The 22,138-nt window shown below is 43.4% G+C and overlaps 1 protein-coding gene across 1 annotated transcript in view; it reads right to left on the bottom strand.

Moving 5' to 3' along the window:
* The window catches only part of C5H11orf49 (chromosome 5 C11orf49 homolog), a 172,398-nt gene that overhangs the window by 94,927 nt on the left and 55,333 nt on the right, over nt 1-22,138 (bottom strand). The window contains exon 3 of the mRNA XM_038332177.1: nt 8,056-8,186. Within this exon, the coding sequence (XP_038188105.1) occupies nt 8,056-8,186 (131 nt within the window). The remainder of the gene's footprint in view (nt 1-8,055; nt 8,187-22,138) is intronic.

Raw genomic sequence — 22,138 nt, 5'->3', positions numbered from 1 at the left:
CCTTGGCCTTGAGAGGGAGGGAGGGGAGGTATGGGTGGAGGGGAGGGGAGGGAAGGGGGAGAAGGAGGGGAGGGAAGGGGGAGGAGGAGGGAAGGAAGGGGGGAGGAGGAGGGAAGGAGATGGAAATTTTTAAATATAAAAAAAATAAACCATGAGGGAAAAAAATAAATAAATAAAAAATAAAATAAAATAAAAAAGCAAAAAGCTCTTCTAAGATATAGAAAAGGGAAAACAAATTTCCTTAGCTAATTTACAAAGCAAGTTCCAGGAGAGCTAGGGCTGTTACACAGAGAAACCCTGTCTCAAAAAACCAAACAACAAAAAAAGAAATCACTTACCTACATTGGGAAGTGGGGATATAATTAATGCATAATAAAAAAATGAATAAGGATTTTGTCCTCATAAATCTTACAATCTAATAAGAGAGATAAATAGTGCAGGTTAAATAATGTCATTCAGATAACTACATTGTCAGGAATCATAGAAAATGATGAGACTAAAAAAACACATGGGGGAGGTTGGAGAGATGGCCAGAGGTTAAGAGTACTTTCTGCTCCTTTGGAGAACCCAAGTTTGGTTCCTAACAGCCCACATGGGTGGCTCATAACTGCCTGTAAGTCCAATTCCATGGTATCTGATACCTTCTGGATTCCAAGGGCTAAGAAGTAACATAAATTTTATGACTGGTAACAAGACTCTGGGTAAAGACACTTGCTACTAAGACCAATTACTGTGTTTTAATACCTGGAATCCACATGTGATTTCCACATATGCACCATAGCATAGATGAGTATGATATGCAAATCTACATGCACAAATGCATACAAAGACACACACACATGCACAAACACAACATAAACATACAAACAAGTAAGTCAATGTAGAAATATTTAAAACATATAGAATGGCCAAGTGTGATGGCTCATGCCTTTATTCTCAGCAGAGGCAGGCAGATCTCTGAGTTCAAGATCAGCCTGGTCTTCTACAGAGAGAGTTCCAGGATAGCCAGAATTACACAGAGAGCCCTGTCTCGAGAAACCATCTGTCTTAGTTAGGGTTTCTATTGCTGTGAAGAGACACCATGACCACAGCAACTCTTATACAGAAAACATTTAATTGGGGTGGCTCGCTTACAGTTTCAGAGGTTCAGTCCATTATCAGCAAGCAGGCTACCATGCGGTGCTGGGGCTGACAGTCCTTATGTCTTGACTCAGAGGCAACAGGAAGTCAGCTAACTGTCACACTGTGGAAAGCCTGAGAAAAAGAGCTCTCAAAACCCACCCCCACAGCGACACACTTCCTCCAACAGAGCCACACCTCCTACAGCTTGTAATAGTGCCACTCCCTTTAGGGGTCATTTTCTTTCCACACACACACACACACACACACACACACACACACACACACACACACACGAAAAGGATTCGTGGAGGGTCCTAATTTAGTTGAGGAAAGCTTGACACAGGGAAGCTCCTTCAAGAAGCTGACCTTTAAACCCAGACCTGAAAGGATAAAGGAAGCTAGCAACTTGCGAACTGAAGGTGAGGAGTTTTGCGTGGGAGAGGAGATGGTGACAAAGCATCTATGTGGCATGTGTGACAGACCCAATAACTGAAATGGGAATTAAACAGAGGAAAGGCTGAGCTAGTGAAGGCAGGAGGTTGAAAAATTCTGAAGAAATGGAAATGAGAAAGGAAGGGAAACTTGAGGTCTCAAAGGGAGACTGGTGAGTACGAGCTCAGAGGCTGCTCACTACCTTCCTTGGGCAGGGGAATGAGTGTTAGGGTTGCCCTGGGAAGAGCGTTAGGAAGGAAAGTCAGGTCAGAGCCTTAGCTGAGCCTTATCTGTCTGCACTGCCCCTCGAATTCAACAACATGATGAGGAATATTTTAGAAAACTTAGCAGATTTTTAAAAATTATGTAATTAGATGTTGAAAATTCTCTGATTCCAGCTGGGTGGTGGTGCATGCCTTTAATTTAATCCCAGCACTAGGGAGGCAGAGGCAGACAGATCTCTGAGTTTGACACCAGCCTGGGCTACAGAGCTAGTTCCAGGACAGGCTCCAAAGCCACAGAGAAACCCTGTCTCAAAAAACCAAAACAAACAAACAAACAAAAAACCCACAAACTAAATAAAATTCTCTGATTCCAAGAGCTTAAAGTCTGAAAGTGGGATTTTTGTTAGGTCACTGAATACAAGACCACAGACTCCATGAGAAAGAGGATTTCTGCCTAAGCAGTGTGACAAACAAATGTTCCCAGATCGAATCCACCCAGACCATGAAAACAAAGCCACAGAGAGCTCAAGTGGGGAAAAGAAAGATGAAAGGAAAGAAGGAAGGAAACTGGGTCTCGAACTTCTGTCCTGCCGCTGCCTCCTAAGAGGTAATTAGCAATATTTTATATCCTAGCATTCGTTCATTTTTTTACAAAAAGACATATTTTTATGTATGTGTATATGTGTGAGTCTATCCATGTGCGTGCAGTGCCTGTGGAGGCTGGAGGAGGGTGTCAGATCCTCTGGAGTCACCTGGTATGGCTGCTAGGAACTAACCCAGGTCCCCTGGAAGCGAGCAATGCTTTCAACTTCTGCGCCATGATCTCCCCAGCCTCCAGCATTCATTCTCACCTCTTTCCCACACCCCACACCTAATCAATCAGCGTATTGTAGCTCTCAGGATCCACAGTCCTTTCTGTTTCCTAACTGGCTTCTGCCTCAGCCAGCCTTAGCTACCCGCCTGGCGACGTCTCCCACACTTGTCAGTGATCCGGCTCCACTGACCTCAGGAGAAAGCACACACTTCTTTTTAGGACACATGAAACCCTCATAACTGGGTCACATGCATTCAGGAAGGCCAGCAGAGTGTTACAAACATGGCCTTTGTGAGTATGAGCTGCTGCTTAGGAAGCTCTGTGGTCAGCCAGCAAGATGGCTCAGCGGCACTTGCCTGAGATGGATCTGAGATGAGAACTGACTCCACCCAGCACTTGTGTGTGTGTGCACACACACACATCCGTGTACACGCATGTGCACAATAATAAAATAATAATAATTAGTTAATTTTTAAAACCTTTGTGACATGTGCTTTTAATTCTCTGGCTTTCCGTTTCTTAATGTGAGCAGAGTACTAACATACTGACTCCTGTTTGCTTTGATGATTAACTAAACATATGGAAAGCAGTTTTCTCTGGCTGAAACAAAATAAACATCAGCATTAGTTCCTTTGAATCTGCATGAAGGTTTTCTCTCACAGGTTAAACCCCAGTCAAGATGAACTTTTTAGGGCTGGAGACATGGCTCAGTGGTTAAGAGCATTGCCTACTCTTCCAAAGGTCCTGAGTTCAATTCCCGGCAACCACATGGTAGCTCACAACCATCTGTAATGATGCCCTCTTCTGGCATGCAGGCATACAGACAGAATATTGTATACACAATAAACAAACAAACAAACAAACAAACAAAATTCTTACTTGCCAGTGTGTCATCTAAGGGACTGTATAGAATTGTATGGAACTGTCCTTGGGAATGGCTTGCGGGGTTTCTAGGGCTAAGGATGCACCTCCAGGTGGTAGAGGGCTTGCCTAGCAGGCACTGCTTAAAAATATACATGGTGGCACATCCCTGGGATAGCATCACTCCGGAGCCAGAGGCAGAAGGATTATAACGTCAGGGTCATCCTTGGCACCTACTAAGTTCAAGGCTAGATGAACAAGAGACACTTTCTCAAAAAACAGCCAACAAAACCCAGGTTAAATAATGACCCTAGTTTAAAGAAAGAGATTAAAGGTGGGTCAACACTAATCTCCATTTTTTAAAGATATGATTTTTATCTTATGTGTACATGGGGGGGGGTATGTGCATATGAGTGCAAGATGCCCTTGGAGGTCAGAAGCACTGGACTGCAATGGAGCTTGAGTGAGAGGCATCCGTGAGCTGCCTCGTATGGGTGCTGACACTGAACTCAGATCCTCTTCTAGAGTGACACTCTTACCCACTGAGTCACCTCTTCAGCAGCCCCTCGGAAGATCGTCTACTGATAGTACACTACTTTCACAGCATGGTAAAGTAAAAGGATCGTTAAGTCCAACCACTGTGTGGTATGTCCACAGTTACTTATAGGTCGGATTAATGCTTTGCTGTTTTTTGGTTTGTAGAGCTGGAACTGAACCCAGGCCTTAAGCATGCCAGGCATGTGCTAAACCACTGAGCTACACCCTACCCCTTAATACTCTGCTTTTAAGCTGCTGAGATTCTTACCCAGTAAACACCAGGCATATTTTGAGGTCTTTCCATCTGACTGGAATGTCTAGCCTGCTGTTTTCTGGTGATTGTTTAAATTCATAAGATGTGTAAAGTTTGTAGTTAGTGGTTCACATATCCCTGAACAACCTTCTCAGTGTTACTCCAGTCTGCAGAGTCTGGCCACCTTGGCCTTGGTGCCCTGCTCTCTACCTGGGTAACTCCAGCACACTGTCATGCTCTTTGAATATTTCTTTCCTTACACTGTTAGCGACTCTCGGATGTAATCCCAGCTCTTAGGATGTGGACGCAGAAGGATTGGCGTTCCTGGTCCTCTTTGGCTACACAGGAACTTTGAAGCCAGCCTGGGATACTTGAGACCCCATCTCAAAACAAAGAACAAAGGTTGCTATGACTCTGTCTCAAAATGAATAAGTAAATAAATAATAAAATAAAAAAGAGAGAAAGAGGAGAAAAAGAAATGCTGGGCGGGGGTGGTACATGCCTTTAAGGATTTCTATGAGTTCAAGGCTAGCCTGGTCAACTGCTTCTAGGGTCTCATTGTTACCACTGGCTGGTAAACAGTATATGACAATAATTGTTTCAGTATTAATTGTGTCACGATGACAATTCTCTTGATAGATATTCTTCACAATAGAATTACCTACTGTTATTTTATCAACTGAAAATATATGTCAAATATATATTTCTGTTGGTAAAGAACAAAGCCCCTAGTTAAATTCTTATTGAAAGAAACTGAACAAAAACCTCTTTGGAGCTGATACTCCCCAACAGAAGCAAAGATTAACTTCAAACGAATTTCAGTCTTTTTCAGGCTCAGAAAATTCAGATTAATCTCTCCACACTGAAAGAAATACCAAAGCAAGGGGATGAATTTTAAAGGTCTTTTACATTTGAATAGATCTTTCAGCTTCCAAAAGTCTTAAGTTGCCCAGATAGCAAGAGGTTTACTGTAGTGTTCATAAGATTATCTGAAACTCAGATACAAGGAAATTAGCACCATTCAGAACTGTCGTACAGAAATGACACCGAATCTCTGTATTTGCTAAAAACTGCAAGGAAATGTTTCTTGCCAGAGGGGTCAGCTCCCTAAGTTTCTACAGGTGGCTTCGTTTTAGACAGGCTGGAACTGCAAACTCCTCTGCTACCTCCCAGAAGGTTCAGCCTCTTCCCGCGAATGCAAATGTGAATGCAATGCTGTAAGGAAATTATCTGTAGAACAGCACAGTGCAGCTTGGCTGTGTCAGTGCCTGGCATCGAACTGGGGTAGGGGTTAATAAATCTCTTCCTTCTAAGTTCTGCCTCCGAGAGCTTTCGCTCATTCCACATTAAAACCAGGGACTGGCAAACTCTGGATGGTGCTCCGGAGTGTCCTGGACGAGGCCGAGACAGCATTAAAGTGTTTGAGAGAGGTTTTAGGTGCTTCTAGACACAAACTTTGCAGCTGGTCTTTAAGAAATTGGAAGCTGCATAACTGAGAAGCCTAGAAATGAGCGTCAAGTCTGAATCTGGGTCTTGCGTATAGCCAGAGGATCACAGAGAATGTGGGAGCTACTTTCCTCAGCAGCTGGATGCATCGCTGGCAGCTGCGATTAGAAAGATAAAGAAATCCACATCTGCTTAGAGTTCAAATGTTACATGAATCCCTTGTGAAGGTACATAAATTCCTGAAGAGGCCCTACTCCCAAATCAAGAAAAAATAAGGGTATTTGGGCTGTTTTCCATAGTCATCTCTATATGCCATATCACTAAACCAGTCCAGCATTCTTCAGCATACCAGATCCTCAATGAGTTTATTAGTGACCAAGGGACAAAGAAGGAATTGGCAAAGACAGAGTCTGCTGTAGTACAGACTTCACTTACACACATTGTGTGGGCATTTACATAGAGACCAGTGGACCAGTTCACTTGAGGTTGAATCTACCTTTCATTCTGTAAAGGGAAAGATGCTATTGCCAGTACACTGGATACTTCTTGTGTGACAGGACGAAGCAGCCTTCAAAGCAGAAACAGTGGAAGAAGCACTGCGTGAGCACATCAGCGTATCTAGGTCTTCTGCAGCTTGACAGCGAGCCAGCTATGCAACCCTCCTCCAAGTTAAACAATTACCATTTATTTAATTCTTTTTCTTCCTCAGAGTCAAGATTTTTATTAATGATTTTAATTTAATATAGGCTTAAACATAAGGCAGAAGAGAGAAACTGAGAGGTGTTTAGAAGGTAAGCCAGGCCTGAGAGCATGTTTGTGAACTTCTCAAACAACAGGCAGTCACCCAAGTTACATAATTTGATTAATTACAAAGTGGGCAAAATACTCATATTATCTGTTTGTTAGGATAGTTGAAATGATCTAATAAGATTCGGGATGATTTTTAAAAAGGTCACATAAAGAAGCAGAGACCTGCTCAGAACAGTATGGAGGAGCGTGTAAATGAATGGAAACAGCTGGACACTGTGCCCACCTACTTCCTCTACATGGTAAGCCACCAGATGAGTGCTTGGCATGGAACTATGGTCTTCTGCAAGGGCAACAAGTGCTCTTAACCACTGAGTTAAGTCTCTGCCTCCTGTCCCCCATGTGTTTTGATGTCTTGCTATACAGCAACTCATGATCCTCACCTTCCTAGCACTGGCGGTACAGGCGCCACCATATCCAGCTCGCCAGTCTTTCTTTCCTATCATTTGAGTAGCATCCCGAGAATATTTCCTTCACGATTTCCTTCACACTCACAATCAGCTGGTTGACAGAGAGGTCTTGTTTTTGGCTTCTCTCGGGTTTTGACATGCCTTCCTCCTTAAAATTAAGCATTTATTTCAAGTGATATAACTCGCTTTTCCCCTTGCACACTTCTAGGCCACTATAGGGTTAGTAATGGCCTAACTCCAACGCCCTGCCTTGGAGAGCAGGAGGGTCAAGAAGAGGGAGAGAAGGGAGATGGCTTACTGCAGAGCACTTGGGACATGCACAACACTTAAGTTCAGTACCTACAGAGGTACCAGTCATGCCCCTAAAACAAAGCAACGGTAAGGTCAAAGATCACTGAGCAGAATCGCTATAAAATATCTCATGACAATGGAAGAGTTAGACATAGAGGGAATCCCCAGCGAGGGAGAGGGAGAAAGAGCACAGCGCACTATTATAGTAATGGTTCCTGTCTGTATCCTTGCATGATAGGAACCTGCACAAAGCTTGAAACTGTAAAGAACACAAAGCTGAAAAATGCAGTGAGAGAAATGCTGTAACATGTATTTATTCCTTTTACTTACTATAGAGCATATAGGCCAAGAGCAAGAACTTTGGAGTCAGGATGCAAGGGCATTGATCTGGGTCTGTCATTAGCTATGTACCCTTCCCAATCACTTAGCTCTCTGGTCCTATTTCAGAACTATACTGGGTTCTTAATGGGCATTAGTGTGATGATGGCTAATAATATTTCTGACACAGTATAGTCATCTCCTCAAAATAAGGTACTTCAAAGCCTACAACCACAGGCTCAAACCATATTAGAGAACCATACTAAAAACTGTATGAGCTGGCATGTGCTATCAAGCCTGATGACCTGAGTTCAATCCCCAGAACCCCCAAGATGGTGGGAGCTGACCTCTGACCTCCACATGTGCACCACTACCTTCAATGTGCATTCCAAACACCTTAAATAGGTCACTTTTGCAACCTACATACACACATGAACAATATCCAATACATAAATGGTATTTTTAAAAAAGGAAAATGTTTGGAAAGGATAGAAAGGGGGAGGGGAGGGAATGGGAAGAAATAGAGTTAAGAAGACTTACCACCGTTTTTGCCTACGGTTCGAAAGCATCTCCAGAAGGCCCGTAGAAATGATGCCCGATTGTGAGGTGTCGCTTGGATAAAGCTGAATTCCCGGAAGAGAATGTGCGTTCCTTGGCATACGCTGTTAAAACTGGAAAAAGAAAAATGAAAAATTCATCATTAGATGAAATTCAGAAAACTGGAACCAGAATGAAATGTAAAACCAGAGAGAAAGAACCACTGGTGAACAAGGGGAAGGTCTATTTTTTCCACTTGCAAAATTCTCAACTAAAGATTAGATCAAGTCCTTCTATAAAAAACGTCTTTGTACAACTGTGGCCCCTGGAAGGTCATGTCACCTCTGCTGTGTGCCTCCCAGGAAGGTTTAAGGTTAAATGAGAATCCTTGTCTTTACCTGGATGAAACTGCTACTTGTATCTTCTGGGGTGCCTCTCCTCCACTCCCCCTGGCACCACGAACACCTTGAGCAGGCCTTGCTTCCCTCACGACACCCTCTGGCACTAGTCTGAGCTGTGCCAGCTGCTCAAGGATGACACGGCTGTCTGTTTTAGGGGTGCTACAGTACTATGCACACCACTACAATAACCACTACAATACAGAGACAATCCTATGTGTCAAAGGAGAGAAATGACTTACGGGATAATAGAGACAAATTAGAACTCGGGGAGCAGTGGCCCCTAAATGAAAATGCGGAGCAAAGCCCCAGGGCTCATGTGAGTCATTGTTTAAACTGGGCCAGGAACAGAAGGAAAAAATGTACTCTGTTGCTTTTGGATTTTCCTGCCAAAGAAATAGAGAGTGTAGAGCCCAGTGTAATCTACAAATGGAAATTCCATAGGAGACTAAGCAATTATCCAATGAACGTCACCACCAAGGGCAGTGTCAGACTCCAGACTCCTAAATCCCCTAACAGGGAAACGATGAATGTAAGCACGCTGCGTTTGTGGCACCAAGACGGTAGAGTGAAGGTGGCAAGCAGTAGGGGCATCAGTAATTTCAAATAACAGTTTCCATTTGATGGCCACCTAAAAGAAGGATACGGATCACTGAACTGAACAAGAAAACATTTCAAGAGCCATCTCGTCCATTTCCCTTCTCAGAGGAGCCCCAGGGGAGACTGTCTACTGTCTTTAACAGAATGTGTTGTCACTTAGGAGAAAATCAGCCTTTCTATTATTAACAGTGCTGTGGTGAAAAATCAGATTAAATACTCTTCTCATGGAAAAACACCACGGAAATCAACATTTAACGCACTACAAGGCCAGCTGAGAATATTTGGCAAGGCGTGGTATAGAAGAGAGGCCTTTAAATCTATGAAAGGGTTAATCTAGCCATGAATTTATGGCAGTGCCATTGTCATCTTACATAAGCAAAATGAATATTACAGCAAATGAGCCAGGATAGAGAAATGGGGCAGACTACATTCCCAGCAAATGGAGTCTAAAATGATAACATTGTATCCTAAATTCATGAAGCCATCTGACAATGAATAGCTTCCCAAAGTCCCAAAGCATGTTTTATACTCAGGGCAGAAAGTTAGTGTCTAAGTCATGGTCTAAACTGCAGAGGAACTAATGATGGTGAAATCACATCCTTCACACAGTTTTTAAATTTTAATTGTGTGTACGCGTGCATAAATAAGACACCTACAGAGGCCACAGGTTTTCAATCCTGGTGGCGCTACTGGTACAGGCAGGTGTGAGTCACCCAATGTGAAAGCTAGGAGTTAAATTTGAGCCTTCAGGCACGTGCTCTTAACCACTGAGCCATCTCTCTAGCCCCTCAATGTAGTTTTAGACCCTATCTCAAATGCAATAGTCCTCTTGTGAGTCTGTCCCCAGGCAACACAGGCCTATCATATCTCATCTATAAGTCTCTAATGATTCAACATGGTTTCTCTATTTACATTTTTATTATTTATTTGCTTACTTATTCATTTACTGGAGATGTGTGAAGCCAAGGCACACACGTGAAGGTCAGAGAATAACTTGTATGCGTCAGTTCTTCCATACCACGTGGACTCCAGGGATGGACTCAGGTCATACAATGCTCACTGGATGGGTAGACTTTGGATCTGGCTAACTGCACTGCACGACATCTTTTATTTGTAGGTTCTTTGTAGTAATTTTTTTATTTTTGTTTTTTCAAGACAAGGTTTCTCTGTGTAGCCTTGGCTGTCCTGGAACTAGGCCTATAGACCAGGCTGGCTTCAAACTCACAGAGATCTGCCTGCTTCTCTGCCTCCCAAGAGCAGGAATTAAAGGCGTATGCCACCACTACTCAGAATAATAAGTTTTAATTAAATAAAATGGGAGAATCAACATTAAAAATATCATTAATCAGTCAGACAGTGGTGGCACACACCTTTAATTCCATCACTTAGGAGGCAGAGGCAGGTGGATCTCATTGAATTTGAGGTCAGCCTGCTATACAAAATGAGTTCCAGGACAGCCAGGGCTATTACACAGAAAAACCCTGTCTCAAAAAACAAAAATAAAAAATATTATCTCTAACTTTGAAGAAATACAATGAAAATGGAGCAGCATGTCATATCTACTAGACATCTATGAGGAAGGACAGAGAGACAAGGAAAGAGACATGCTAGGGAAAACCTGAAGAAACTAGGGCTGAGAAAATACATGGGAGCCTTTCTGTAAAACAATTTTATGGTTTCTCAGTATTTTCAGTACTAGTTACATATCCAAAACAGAGAGATGAAGACATTTGTACACTAGAGCGTATACCCAAGCTTCTGCCATCCCATTGCCCCTAGGGGTACTGGGGGGTGGTGCAGAGACAGGAGAATGCCCAAAATATTGTTGGCCACCCAAAACTAACAGAAAACTAACAGACTCTGTCTCAAACAAGGTGTCATCTGACTTTAACACGCACTCTGTTGCACACATGTGCCCACATCTGTACACACAAATGCACACACACACACACACAAACACAAGGAGAAGGAAATTCTCAGGTAAAATGAGACTGTGTCTAGAAATAGTTTAAGAACCCCATTTTAAAGAATGCACTTGCTTTTGTTTGATTTTGTGGTTTTACCTCCCAGTTTTTGTTGTAAGATCATTATCATTGCTTTCATTGTCTCAGAGAGGACCCTAGCCATGCTCACTGGCTACCTTCCTAACATCAGTTTTCCTCATGTAGACAGGACTCGCAGTGCACAGGCATCTTGAGTGGGAGGTTTTCCTCTCTCCAAGGAACAAACTCGCCTAGACCAGGTCACACACTGGATGACTTTAAACTCCATCTTGATATTATGATGATATCACTGAATTCCTGTGTAGCATGAACTCCTGAGTATTCAAATTTCACTACAAACATTTTTTCATTCTTTCAGTTGTTGTTGTTTTTTTTTTTCCTGAAAGACTGGAGTTTTATTCTTCAAAAAGTTGGCAAACCCCAAAGATATATTTCTCTGTACAAATTGGTCCCTGAAGTAACAATCCCTGGATTTGTTCTTTCCTTCCTTGTGAAGCTCAGACAAGGCCTAAAGCTCTTAAATGTTTCTTTTTCTTTGCATTGACAATGTGCTACAGAATTTGGCAATGGTAACTTGATGAGAGAAGTCAGCGGAGCATGACCACTAGGCCTGGTTGCAGAACTCTGGAGTTGTTTAGACAGCACACTTTAGCAGAAGCTGCTTGAACCCACTGCTTCTTCTACAGAGCTACAAAGACCTTTCTAGACATGAATTCAGCCACGGTGTTTCTAACCCTTCTACATCACTGCCCTGTTATTATCTGCCAACCCGTTATTCTATGTACAGTGCACCCACGAAGTAGGTGAGTGATGAGCCTGTGTACAAGGAGTGTTTTGACAAAGTGATTTTAATATGTAGTGCATTTGGAATGAGCCTCTATATGCAGATACGAATCAGGGAAACTGTTGGGTTTATTGACTGTACATTCTCTGAGCAGCAATGAGCATCTGCCACCGTGGCTCTGAGCTCTGTCCCTGGAACTCACACGGTATGTAGAGAGAACTGACTCCAGCTAGTCATCTTCTGGTTTCCATGGGCACTTCATGGCACTTGTGCGCACACACACAGGGCCAGATACACGCATGCACATACTCTAAATCAGTCAACAACGTGATCAGAGCCTGCCACACTGACAAGATCTTGGATTCTAAAATAACCCCAAGCTAGGTTACAGAGCTGGGTCAGCGGGTAAAAGCACTTGCCTGACGACCTGAGGCTGTCCTCTAGGCCAGGGATGCTAATGCAGATCTTTTTTTTTTTTTTTAGAAAGGGTTTCTCTGTGTAGCCCTGGCTGTCCTGGAATTCATTCTGTAGACCAGGCTGACCTCAAACTCAGAGATCCATCTGCCTCTGCCTCCTGAGTGCTGGGATTGAAGGTGTGCGCCACCACTGCCTGGTCTGTAAGGCTGACCAGTGGTACTGTTTTACTCTCTGATCTTCAGGCAAGTTTTATTTATTAAAATACAAGTGAAATATCATTACAGCCAGGGATACACACATATTGTCTCAAAAATGAAAAAGGAAAGAAAAAGTAAAAAAAAAGTTGTCTTCTGACTCCCATGTGTCTGTCACACACAAATAGTAATTCATAAAGTAAAACAAAAAAAGATTAGTCCCAATTTTTGGAGGAATTCAATAGGGACTAACCAACCCTCAATCACTATGTAGGTGAGCCAGGCTGGAACATGGAGCAGTCACGGAGGTGTGTGACTCGCAGTGTCTGTGAGAGACCCAGATGAGCCACCAGGTCACTGCAGCAGTGGCACTTCAAGCCAAGATTTGCTTTCTGACCAGGTAACTGTTCTAGGGGAGTTCATCTCTAGACCACGATAGTAGGGACAGACTTTCCTGCAGTGCAAAGAGAAGAACCTATGAGAGCCCACAGGCCTTAAGAGCTATGAAAAGTCTCTGCAGGGGGAAGATAAAGCCCTGGTTTCTTTCCTTGATCACTTCAAATGCGGCCACCAGATCCCATAAAGAATTTTCCTAAAGGGGGCTGGAGAGATGGCTCAGAGGTTAAGAGCACTGGCTGCTCTTCCAAAGGTCCTGAGTTCAATTCCCAACAACCACATGGTGGCTCACAGCCATCTGTAATAGGGTCTGGTGCCCTCTTCTGGCCTGCAGGCATACACACATACAGAATATTGTACACATGATAAATAAATAAATAAAAAGAATTTTCCTAAAATAGAAGTGGAACAGAGCACTCATCCCAAATAGGCCTGTTGCTAAGGGGAGAGGAGCCCGTTCCCATACAGGTCACTTCCCAGAAAGGCTAGGCCGAGGGGCTTAGTTCTTACAGGTGGCTTCTCTGAGAGTTGATTATTTCATATGTATGTGGGTGTGTACACGCCACTGTGTCCTATGAGAACAACCTCTAAGAGTGGATTCTCTCCTAAGATATGGGTCTAAGGAATGGGACTCAGACTATCAGGAATGGCAGCAGACACCTGTATCCACGGAGCCGTCTCACCAGTCGATCTTTGTTTAATAGTCAAATTCCTGCCAGAGTTTAATTTTTTCTTTTCATTATATGCATGTGTATGTATATATATATATGTATATGTGTATGTGTACGTGTATGTATATGTATACGTATATGTATATGTAGGGAGTGCAGGTGCTTTAGGCAGGAGGGCAGGCCTTGGCTCTAACAGGCTAGAGTTACAGGGAGTTGTTGTTGGGAACCAAACCCAGCCCCTCAGCAAGAGCAGTTGTTAAGCCATCTTACTGACCTCCCTTTTCTTTAAAGACAGAGTCTTACTATGTAGGCCAGTGCGCTCTCTTTTCATTTTTATTTATGTGTGTGGGGACATGCGTGTATTATGTGTATTATGTGAACACTCCACCTTGCCAAGAAAAAGTCTCTGTTGTTATTTCTATTACACTCCATGTTCCCAGCTGGCTGACCCACAAACTTCAGGGCAATTATCCTGTCTTTTTTTTTTTTTTTTGATTTTTCGAGACAGGGTTTCTCTGTGGCTTTGGAACCTGTCCTGGAACTAGCTCTTGTAGACCAGGCTGGTCTCGAACTCACAAAGATCCACCTGCCCCTGCCTCCCAAGTGCTGGGATTAAAGGCGTGCGCCACCACCGCCCGGCTCAATTATCCTGTCTTAATGTGGGCTCTAAGGCTGAATTCAGGACAAAAGGATTGCACACACACTTATAACCACTAATATCTTGCTGGCCTTGCAATGTTCTTGAATTCACAATCCTCTTGCCTCAATCTTCTGAGTGTTTGGATTACAAGTGTGCACCACATACCTACCGCCAGAGTTTCAAACTCTCTTTTAAAGTCTTCAGGCTTCCAAACACATTTTTTCTTTGTTTTTTTTCAAAACATGGTTTCTCTATAGCTTTGGAGCCTGTCCTGGAACTAGCTCTTGTAGACCAGGCTGGCCTCGAACTCACAGAGATCCGCCTGCCTTTGCCTCCTGAGTACTGGGGATTAAAGGCGTGCGCCACCACCGCCGGCCAAACACATTTCTTAAAGCTTGCTATGGTTCACGGCTGACTATCTCTGGATTCAGCTCCTTCCCACTGAGCATTAGCAGAGAAGCAAGATAACTGAGTATCAACTGGAATCTCAGCTGCTTCCCTGCAAATGAGGACAGGGAAAGCATGCGCCTCAGGATGGGAAATCAACACAAAGCATCGGGGGAAAGCTTACTGAGTCTATACTCTTTATAGCAAAGGAAAATATCTTTAAATATAAACACTGTGGTAATTAAAAATACTTTTTCTAGCCGGGCGATGGTGGCGCACGCCTTTAATCCCAGCACTCGGGAGGCAGAGGCAGGTGGATCTCTGTGAGTTCAGGGCCAGCCTGGTCTACAGAGTGAGTTCCAGGACAGCCAAGGCTACACAGAGAAACCTTGTCTTGAAAAACTAAAATAAAAACAAGCAAACAAAAAAAATGCTTTTCATAGCCGGGCGGCGGTGGCGCACGCCTTTAATCCCAGCACTTGGGAGGCAGCAGCAGGTGGATCTCTGAGTTCGAGGCCAGCCTGGTCTACAAGAGCTAGTTCCAGGACAGGCTCTAGAAACTACAGGGAAACCCTGTCTCGAAAAACCAAAAAAAAAAAAAAAAAAAAAAAAAAAGCTTTTCATGTGCTATATTTTACAGTCAGGTTGCCATAAATGTCCTTTGTCTTTTTAAGTTTTTGATCCTTTTACCCAAGGCCTCTAAAAGAGCTTCCAGGACTTTGTCTAATTTCACTTGGAATCCAAAGTAATTACATTTTGTATTTTCTCCGGGGAAAACATCCCCTAACTGTGCAGAGTAGCCTGGACAGAGACTGTTTCTCCTTGGCACGTTTCCCAGGATTCTGGTGATGACAGATGTCACAAAATAATTCCACAGCAGTTCAGAATTATGAATAATAAAGGGTTATTTAAATAAATAAGGGAAAACTTACAGATCACTGTTCTAGACAACAGTCTTCCACACGAACAAGAACAGAGTCTAGCAGCCAGAAGCGGGAGCCAGAAGCAAGAGAGTGGGCACAAGTTTACCGCTGCTTTTACAGTATAAGAGACCACTCCCAAATGGGCTGGTATCTTAAAGGCCATTGGCTGAAGGAGCAGAATGTGCTCCCACAGCACCTCCTACTTTTGTTTAAATAAGAGAGTTCCAAACCCAATGCAAAACTATATACAATAGGAATAGATATCAAGTATAATTAGAATTACAACCAGCATAAACAATATTAAGCAAGGAACGTATGGTAAATGTTTTAATAAACATCCTATCCTAAGGAGTCTGAGTCTTGTATTGGAAATGGCTTGGCTAGATCACAAAAGAACAGTAACTATGACTATATAATCTTCAACCCCATCAAAGGCTAAGTATACTATTTGTATGAGGTATTATAAAACACCTTCCTCTGTAACACCCTGTTTAAAAACTCTAAGTACTAAATGGTCAGTTTTCTTGGTTCAATATTTGGTCATTCTAAATCATCATCTTTTGTTCTTATTCAAGATTACATTAGTTTGTGGTGGGGAGGGAACTCTCAAATGAGTATATTAGTAACAGACCAAATCTTGTTAGATAAGACCCAAATGACAACAAAGCCAAGGGTGGGCTGCTGATGACTCCATTTTCTTCTCCTGGGTGCCATCTGACCAGCAGGACTTTGCTACTACTATTGCTGGAGTCGTCTTCCTTTGTTACTTGATGCTCATTGACTCCAGACTTGGTCACACCTGTCTTTCAAGCACCCACTTTAATTAAAGCTTCTTTGTGCATGTTGTTTATCTTTCCAAGAGCAAGTCCACTGCATCCCTTCAAAGGGTGTGTGTAGTGATCCAGCAGGAGTGGGTAGGCCCTTGATTAACTAGTTAGCTCAATGATTCAGCGTGCTATGAAAATAATCAGTTTCTTTCAAACGCCTAACAAAATTGCCAGGCAGTGGTGGCTCACACTTTTAATCCAAGCACTTGGGAGGCAGAGGCAGGCAGATCTCTGTGAGTTTGAGACCCACCTATTCTACAGAGCGAGTTCCAGGACAGGCTCCAAAGCTACAGAGAAACCCTGTCTCAAAAAAAAAAATCAATTTTTTCTTATTAATTTTAATTTCTTTTTTCTTTTCCCTCTTAAAGACAGGGTCTCACTATGTAGCTCTGGAACTCATGTAACCAGGTTGACCTCCAGTTCACTGAGCTCTGCCTGCCTCTGCCTCCTGAATGCTGGGATAAAAAGCACATATCCTCACTTCACTCTCACTTGCTTGTTCATTCTCTCTTTTAACATTTATTCATTTATTTGTGATTATCTCTGTGAGGATACAGGTATGGGTGCCCATGCATGCATGTGGAAGTCCATCCTTTTCCCCACTCTGTGGGTTTCTGGGGATTGAACTCAGATTGTCATGCTTGGAGGTAGGTACCTTCATCCACTGATCCACACTGCCAGCCTAGATATTTCTCAGTACTCTGCTGTGACTGACTGGCAAGCACAAAACTTTCAAGGCATTCACATAGAGGGACAATGAGGCTTGAAGTCATGGTCAGCTATTTAAGAAGCTCAAGACCAACCGGGGCTATGAGACCCTGTCTCAACAACAACAACAACAACAACAACAACACACATACAGACAGCACACCTCATGAAAATCCATATTGACAGCTATTTTTCAGCTCAGTGGTAGAGCACTACCATCTAGCATATATACTGCCCAGAGTTTAATTCACAGCACAGAAAAGCAAAAGAAAACCATTTTCCTACCAACCTTTAGTAAAAATGATTTACTTAAGAATTAAAAGATAAGCAGCAAGAGAGACGTGCAAATAATAATGAATATAATGTCTCAAAAACCAAACATTGATAGTATCATAGTGTATGTTAGCAGTCCCTCTTGGGAGCATATAGTAAAATGCAGTGAAGTTAGAGACACAGGCCCATTCTTAGACACCCATACTCAGAGCAGGATAATAACATACAGCAGTCCAGCAACCCCAGAGTTGCCTGATGGGAAAACGGAAAAGCAAACCATGAAATCTCCTTAAGCAGGATGATAGCGACCTGCTCTTTTCCCTTTCTTTCTACATTCTAGGCCATAGGTGAGCGTGGCTCTACCCACTGTTCCTGCTACTTTGTGCTGCCTTGCTGTCACCCAATGGGACCAAAGAAACATGGACCGAGACTTCCAAACACTGAGCCCACAAGAAACCTTCACTCTGTATATCTTACAGTAATAGAAGATGAACATATACAATATGCATGACCGGAAAGACATTGTTCTAAATGAAATAAGTCAGTCACAAGAGATAAATACTAGAGAGTCCGCTTACATGAGGTTTGTGGAATAGTCAAGCTATAGACAGTCCTAGCATGCTAGTTGTCAGGATTTAAAGGACAGGAAGGACTAAAGAGTTAGTGTTTAATGGGTACAGAGTTTCAGGTTCAGAAGATGAAAAGTTCTAGTGATGATAGTTACAGGACACTCTAAATGCATTAAATGTCACAGAATATTACATTTAAATTCTGTATAATTTTAGGCTTTTTTTATGGTTTTAATTTCCAAGATAGGGTTTCTCTGTGTAGCCCTGGCTATCCTGGAACTAACTCTGTAGACCAGGCTGACCTCGAACTCACAGAGATCTGTATCTGCCTCGCAAGTGCTAGGATTAAAGGTGTGAGCCACCACTGCCCGAGTAGGTCATGTATGTTTTCCCGCAATAAAAGAGAAGGGTAAGATATTGATGCTAATACCCAGAATGCATAGTAGAGAATTGACTGATAAAATGAGATATGGAAATTATAAACAAAATATTTTGAATGTGTATGCTTAATACATGCATGACTCATGTATGTTCAGGTACATGGGCACATGTACGCTTGTAAAGGTCAAAGTTTGATGTTGGGTATCTTACTTTTATCATTCTGTTACCTTTCTTTTTTGAGACAGGGTCTTTGACTGAACCTGGAGCTTCATGATTCAGCTAGACTGGCTGGCCAGAAAGCCCCATGAGCTTCCTGGTTTCTGCCTTCCCTGTGCTAGGCATTCAGATGTGTACCACGATGGGCTTCTTTTTTTTTTTTTTTTTTTCAGCTGAAAACACAGATGCAAGTCCTCATGCTCCCACAGCAAGCACTAACCAGCTGAGTCTGCTCCTCAGCACCAGCCAACAGCATTGAGAGCGGATCTGGGATGACAGCAACTGCGTCGCGCTGGCGGTGGAGCTCAGCTGGTAGAGAGATCTCCAGCACTACACAAAGCATAGAGTGGTGGCTCATGGCTCTACACCAGCACTCTGAATTCATGAGCCGGAGGCAGAGGATCAGATGCTCACATTCACCATACTGGAGGGCAACAGCCTGGATCAAATCTCACCACTTCCTAGTCAGTATGACTTTGGCTCAGATACATGGTTTTGTGTCTCAATTACTTTTTTATTATTGGTTTGTAACAAATCTTTTTCATAAAGTATATTTTGATCATACCTGCAGATCTTTCTCACCTCCCTACTCAGCCAACTTCACATTTTTTTCTCTCTAAAAAGCACCAAAACAAATCGAAACCAAAACACACACACACATGCACACACCCCCAAATCATGGAATCCGTTTTGTGTTGGCCAATGCTTCCTAAGCATGGGCCGTTCCCCAGAGTGTCACTGATACATCCAGTGTCACTCCACTGGAGAAAACGGATTTTCCTTCTCCCAGAGGAGGAGTCAATTGGCTCTTAGTTATGGGTTAAAATTTTGTGCCAACTTCCTCTTCTTCATGCTGGATTTCAATTATTTTTTAATTATTAAAATTGGTGTATTACTAATTTGCTATGAATCAAATATGTGAAAGTTTTGACCTTCTAAAAATATTAGTCTTAGGATATGAATACTTTCCAGAGGATCTCCATGGTATCTGGCTTTAGAGATAGCTATAAAAATTTATATATGAGATAACAGTTTGAAAGTAATTTTCTCCAGAAGATGGAGATGTCCAATTCATTCACAAGGAGGCATGTTTTTCTTGTTAAGAGTATGGAGGAGCTGTGCCCAGGTCCTGCCAAGGCTCTGGAGGGTGGGCACCCTCTGCATGGACGAACACGTGGTGCACACATGGAGGGTGGGCACCTCTGCATGGACGAACACGTGGTGCACACAGGAGGGTGGGGCACCTCCTGCATGGACAAATACGTGGTGCACACATGGAGGGTGGGCACCTCTGCATGGACAAACACGTGGTGCACACATGGAGGGTGGGCACCTCTGCATGGACAAATACGTGGTGCACACATGGAGGGTGGGCACCTCTGCATGGACAAACACGTGGTGCACACATGGAGGGTGGGGTACCTCTGCCATGGACAAACACGTGGGCACACATGGAGGGTGGGCACCTCTGCATGGACAAACACATGGTGCACACATGGAGGGTGGGCACCTCTGCATGGACAAAACACGTGGTGCACACATGGAGGGTGGGCACCTCTGCATGGACAAACACATGGTGGCACACATGGAGGTGGGCACCTCTGCATGGACAAACACGTGGTACACACATGGTGACGCTAGAGCACATGGTGGAGATGGGAGAAAGAGAAGCGGAGCAAGCTACTGCAACTGTGGAGAGAGACGCAATGGTGGTGAGGAACAGGCCAGCTATGAGGAGCCTGTGCTGCCACCTGCGGCCATGGTAACGTCCATTGGTCCTATTGCTGCAGGGTCTGTGCTGGATGTCTGATGGCCCATGTGGATGTCCCTGGTCTGTGGGCTAGTGCTGAAGCCATGTTGAGGTATGAGGGCTGTGAGCTGGCCCCACCCCCTCACCAGCCTTGGGAAAAACTGTCTCCAACTCTTAGCCCCCTCACCGGGAATAAAAAGGGCAGGTTCAGCTTTTCCTCTCTGGCTCTGTCCCTAAACTCTCAAGCTCTTACCACGTGGTGTCTCCACCTTGTTATCAAGCAGCAAGAAGCCTCCAGTGTATAAGGCCCTAATCTTGGACTTCCCAGCTCTAGAACAGTGGCTCTCAATCTTGGGTAATGACCTCTTTGGGGTCAAACGACCCTTTCACAGGGGTTGCCTAAGACCATCAGAAAAACACATATTCCATTACGATTCATAATAGGAGCAAAATTACAGTATGAAGTAGCAACAAACTAATTTTCTGGTGAGGTCCCACCACATGAGGCCCTGTAAAAGAGCTGAAGCATTAGGAAGGGTGAGAACCACAGTTCTAGAGCCAGAAGCCAAATCAAACTCCTACTATTTAGTTATTATTCCCAGTCATCAGGATTCGACTCAGAGCAGCAGAGACAGAAAACAGTGGAGAGAAGGGGACATCGACACAACGGAAGGACTGAAAGGACAGAGGCACCCGTGAGCTGCCAGCACCTAGGCCACAGCTCTCAGAAGATGTCACTGAGCTCCTAAGCTGGTTTCTCTGGAAGGAAATCTTCCTTGTCCTAGAAAAGACCTGTGGATAAAGAGAGGATTAAAAAACTAATATGTTAAGAAGTGGAGGGTGCTGGGCTTGCAGCTTTCTAGCCCAGGATCCTTTATCTTTCTTGAGAGTCCCCAGATCTCTTTTATTCTAGGTTCAGTAATTTAACACTCTCAGCTCTCATTCAAAGCCCGTAATGACCTTGCTGTGCTGAATTATTAGTCTAGGATATAGAAAAAGAAAGAGAGAAGAGGGGGAAAAAAACCCTCTAAAAACAACAGAGGCCCTTTTGATCAGAGTACCACACTGCAGCTCGCTTGTAACTCAAGCTGTCCATTCTTATATGGCAGGACAATTAAGGACTCCCCCTGCCAGGCAGGACCCTATTAAAAGACAATAGCTGTTGAAAAGGGTAAGCAAGTTGATATGGATATAATAGGCCACATATGGGGGCCCCTTCTACTCTGAAATAAAGCCCCTTCTTACAGTTGTGAGCTGGGAAATCCAGGATTCAGTAAGGCAAGAGGATATCGAATAGAAGAGGGTGGGCAGCCGTGCAGAAATGCTTGAAGGTGCGAAAAGAAAGAAAAGGAAAGAAAGAAAGAAAAGAAAAAGAAAAGAAAGAAAGAAGAAAGAAAGAAAAGAAAGATAAGAAGAAAGAAAGAAGAAAAAGAAAAAGAAAGAAAGAGCGAGCCCAGAAGAGTTCCTTGGAAGAGATGAGCCTCCATCACTGAGGATGGGGGGGCTTTCAGAAACAGCCAGGTGCTCAGGTCAGAGAGCCTTTAGGCCAGAAATCAAGATAGCAGTTAGTTTCTTTAATTGGTCAACAACAAAAACCCCCAACAACAAAGCAATGCTCTCTTAGCAGAGATGTTACCACAGCCCAAGAGCAGTCCTCACGCTGGCTAACCTAACGCGGCACCACACTAAAGCCTGCATTACCACCTCATGCCACTTGCTATTTCTCGGATGACATTCTTCATAGAAAGCCTGTGAGACAAAGACAGCATGCCCACAGAAGTGCCTGTAAATCACACCCCTACTGAGAGAGAATGTCATACTAGCTAGCCCATGTTTGCCTGTGCATTGCCACAGTACTCTTCCCATTAACAAGTAAAGCTTTTGAAGAATCTTTAATCCAAAACAGAATTTCCAACACTGTTTTAGCTATCTCTAAAATCTTGATAAGC

Source organism: Arvicola amphibius, chromosome 5 (assembly GCF_903992535.2).
Source record: "Arvicola amphibius chromosome 5, mArvAmp1.2, whole genome shotgun sequence".
Lineage (NCBI taxonomy): Eukaryota > Metazoa > Chordata > Mammalia > Rodentia > Cricetidae > Arvicola > Arvicola amphibius.
Note: the sequence above shows the minus strand (reverse complement) of the source record. Positions and strands in the feature narration are given on the sequence as shown.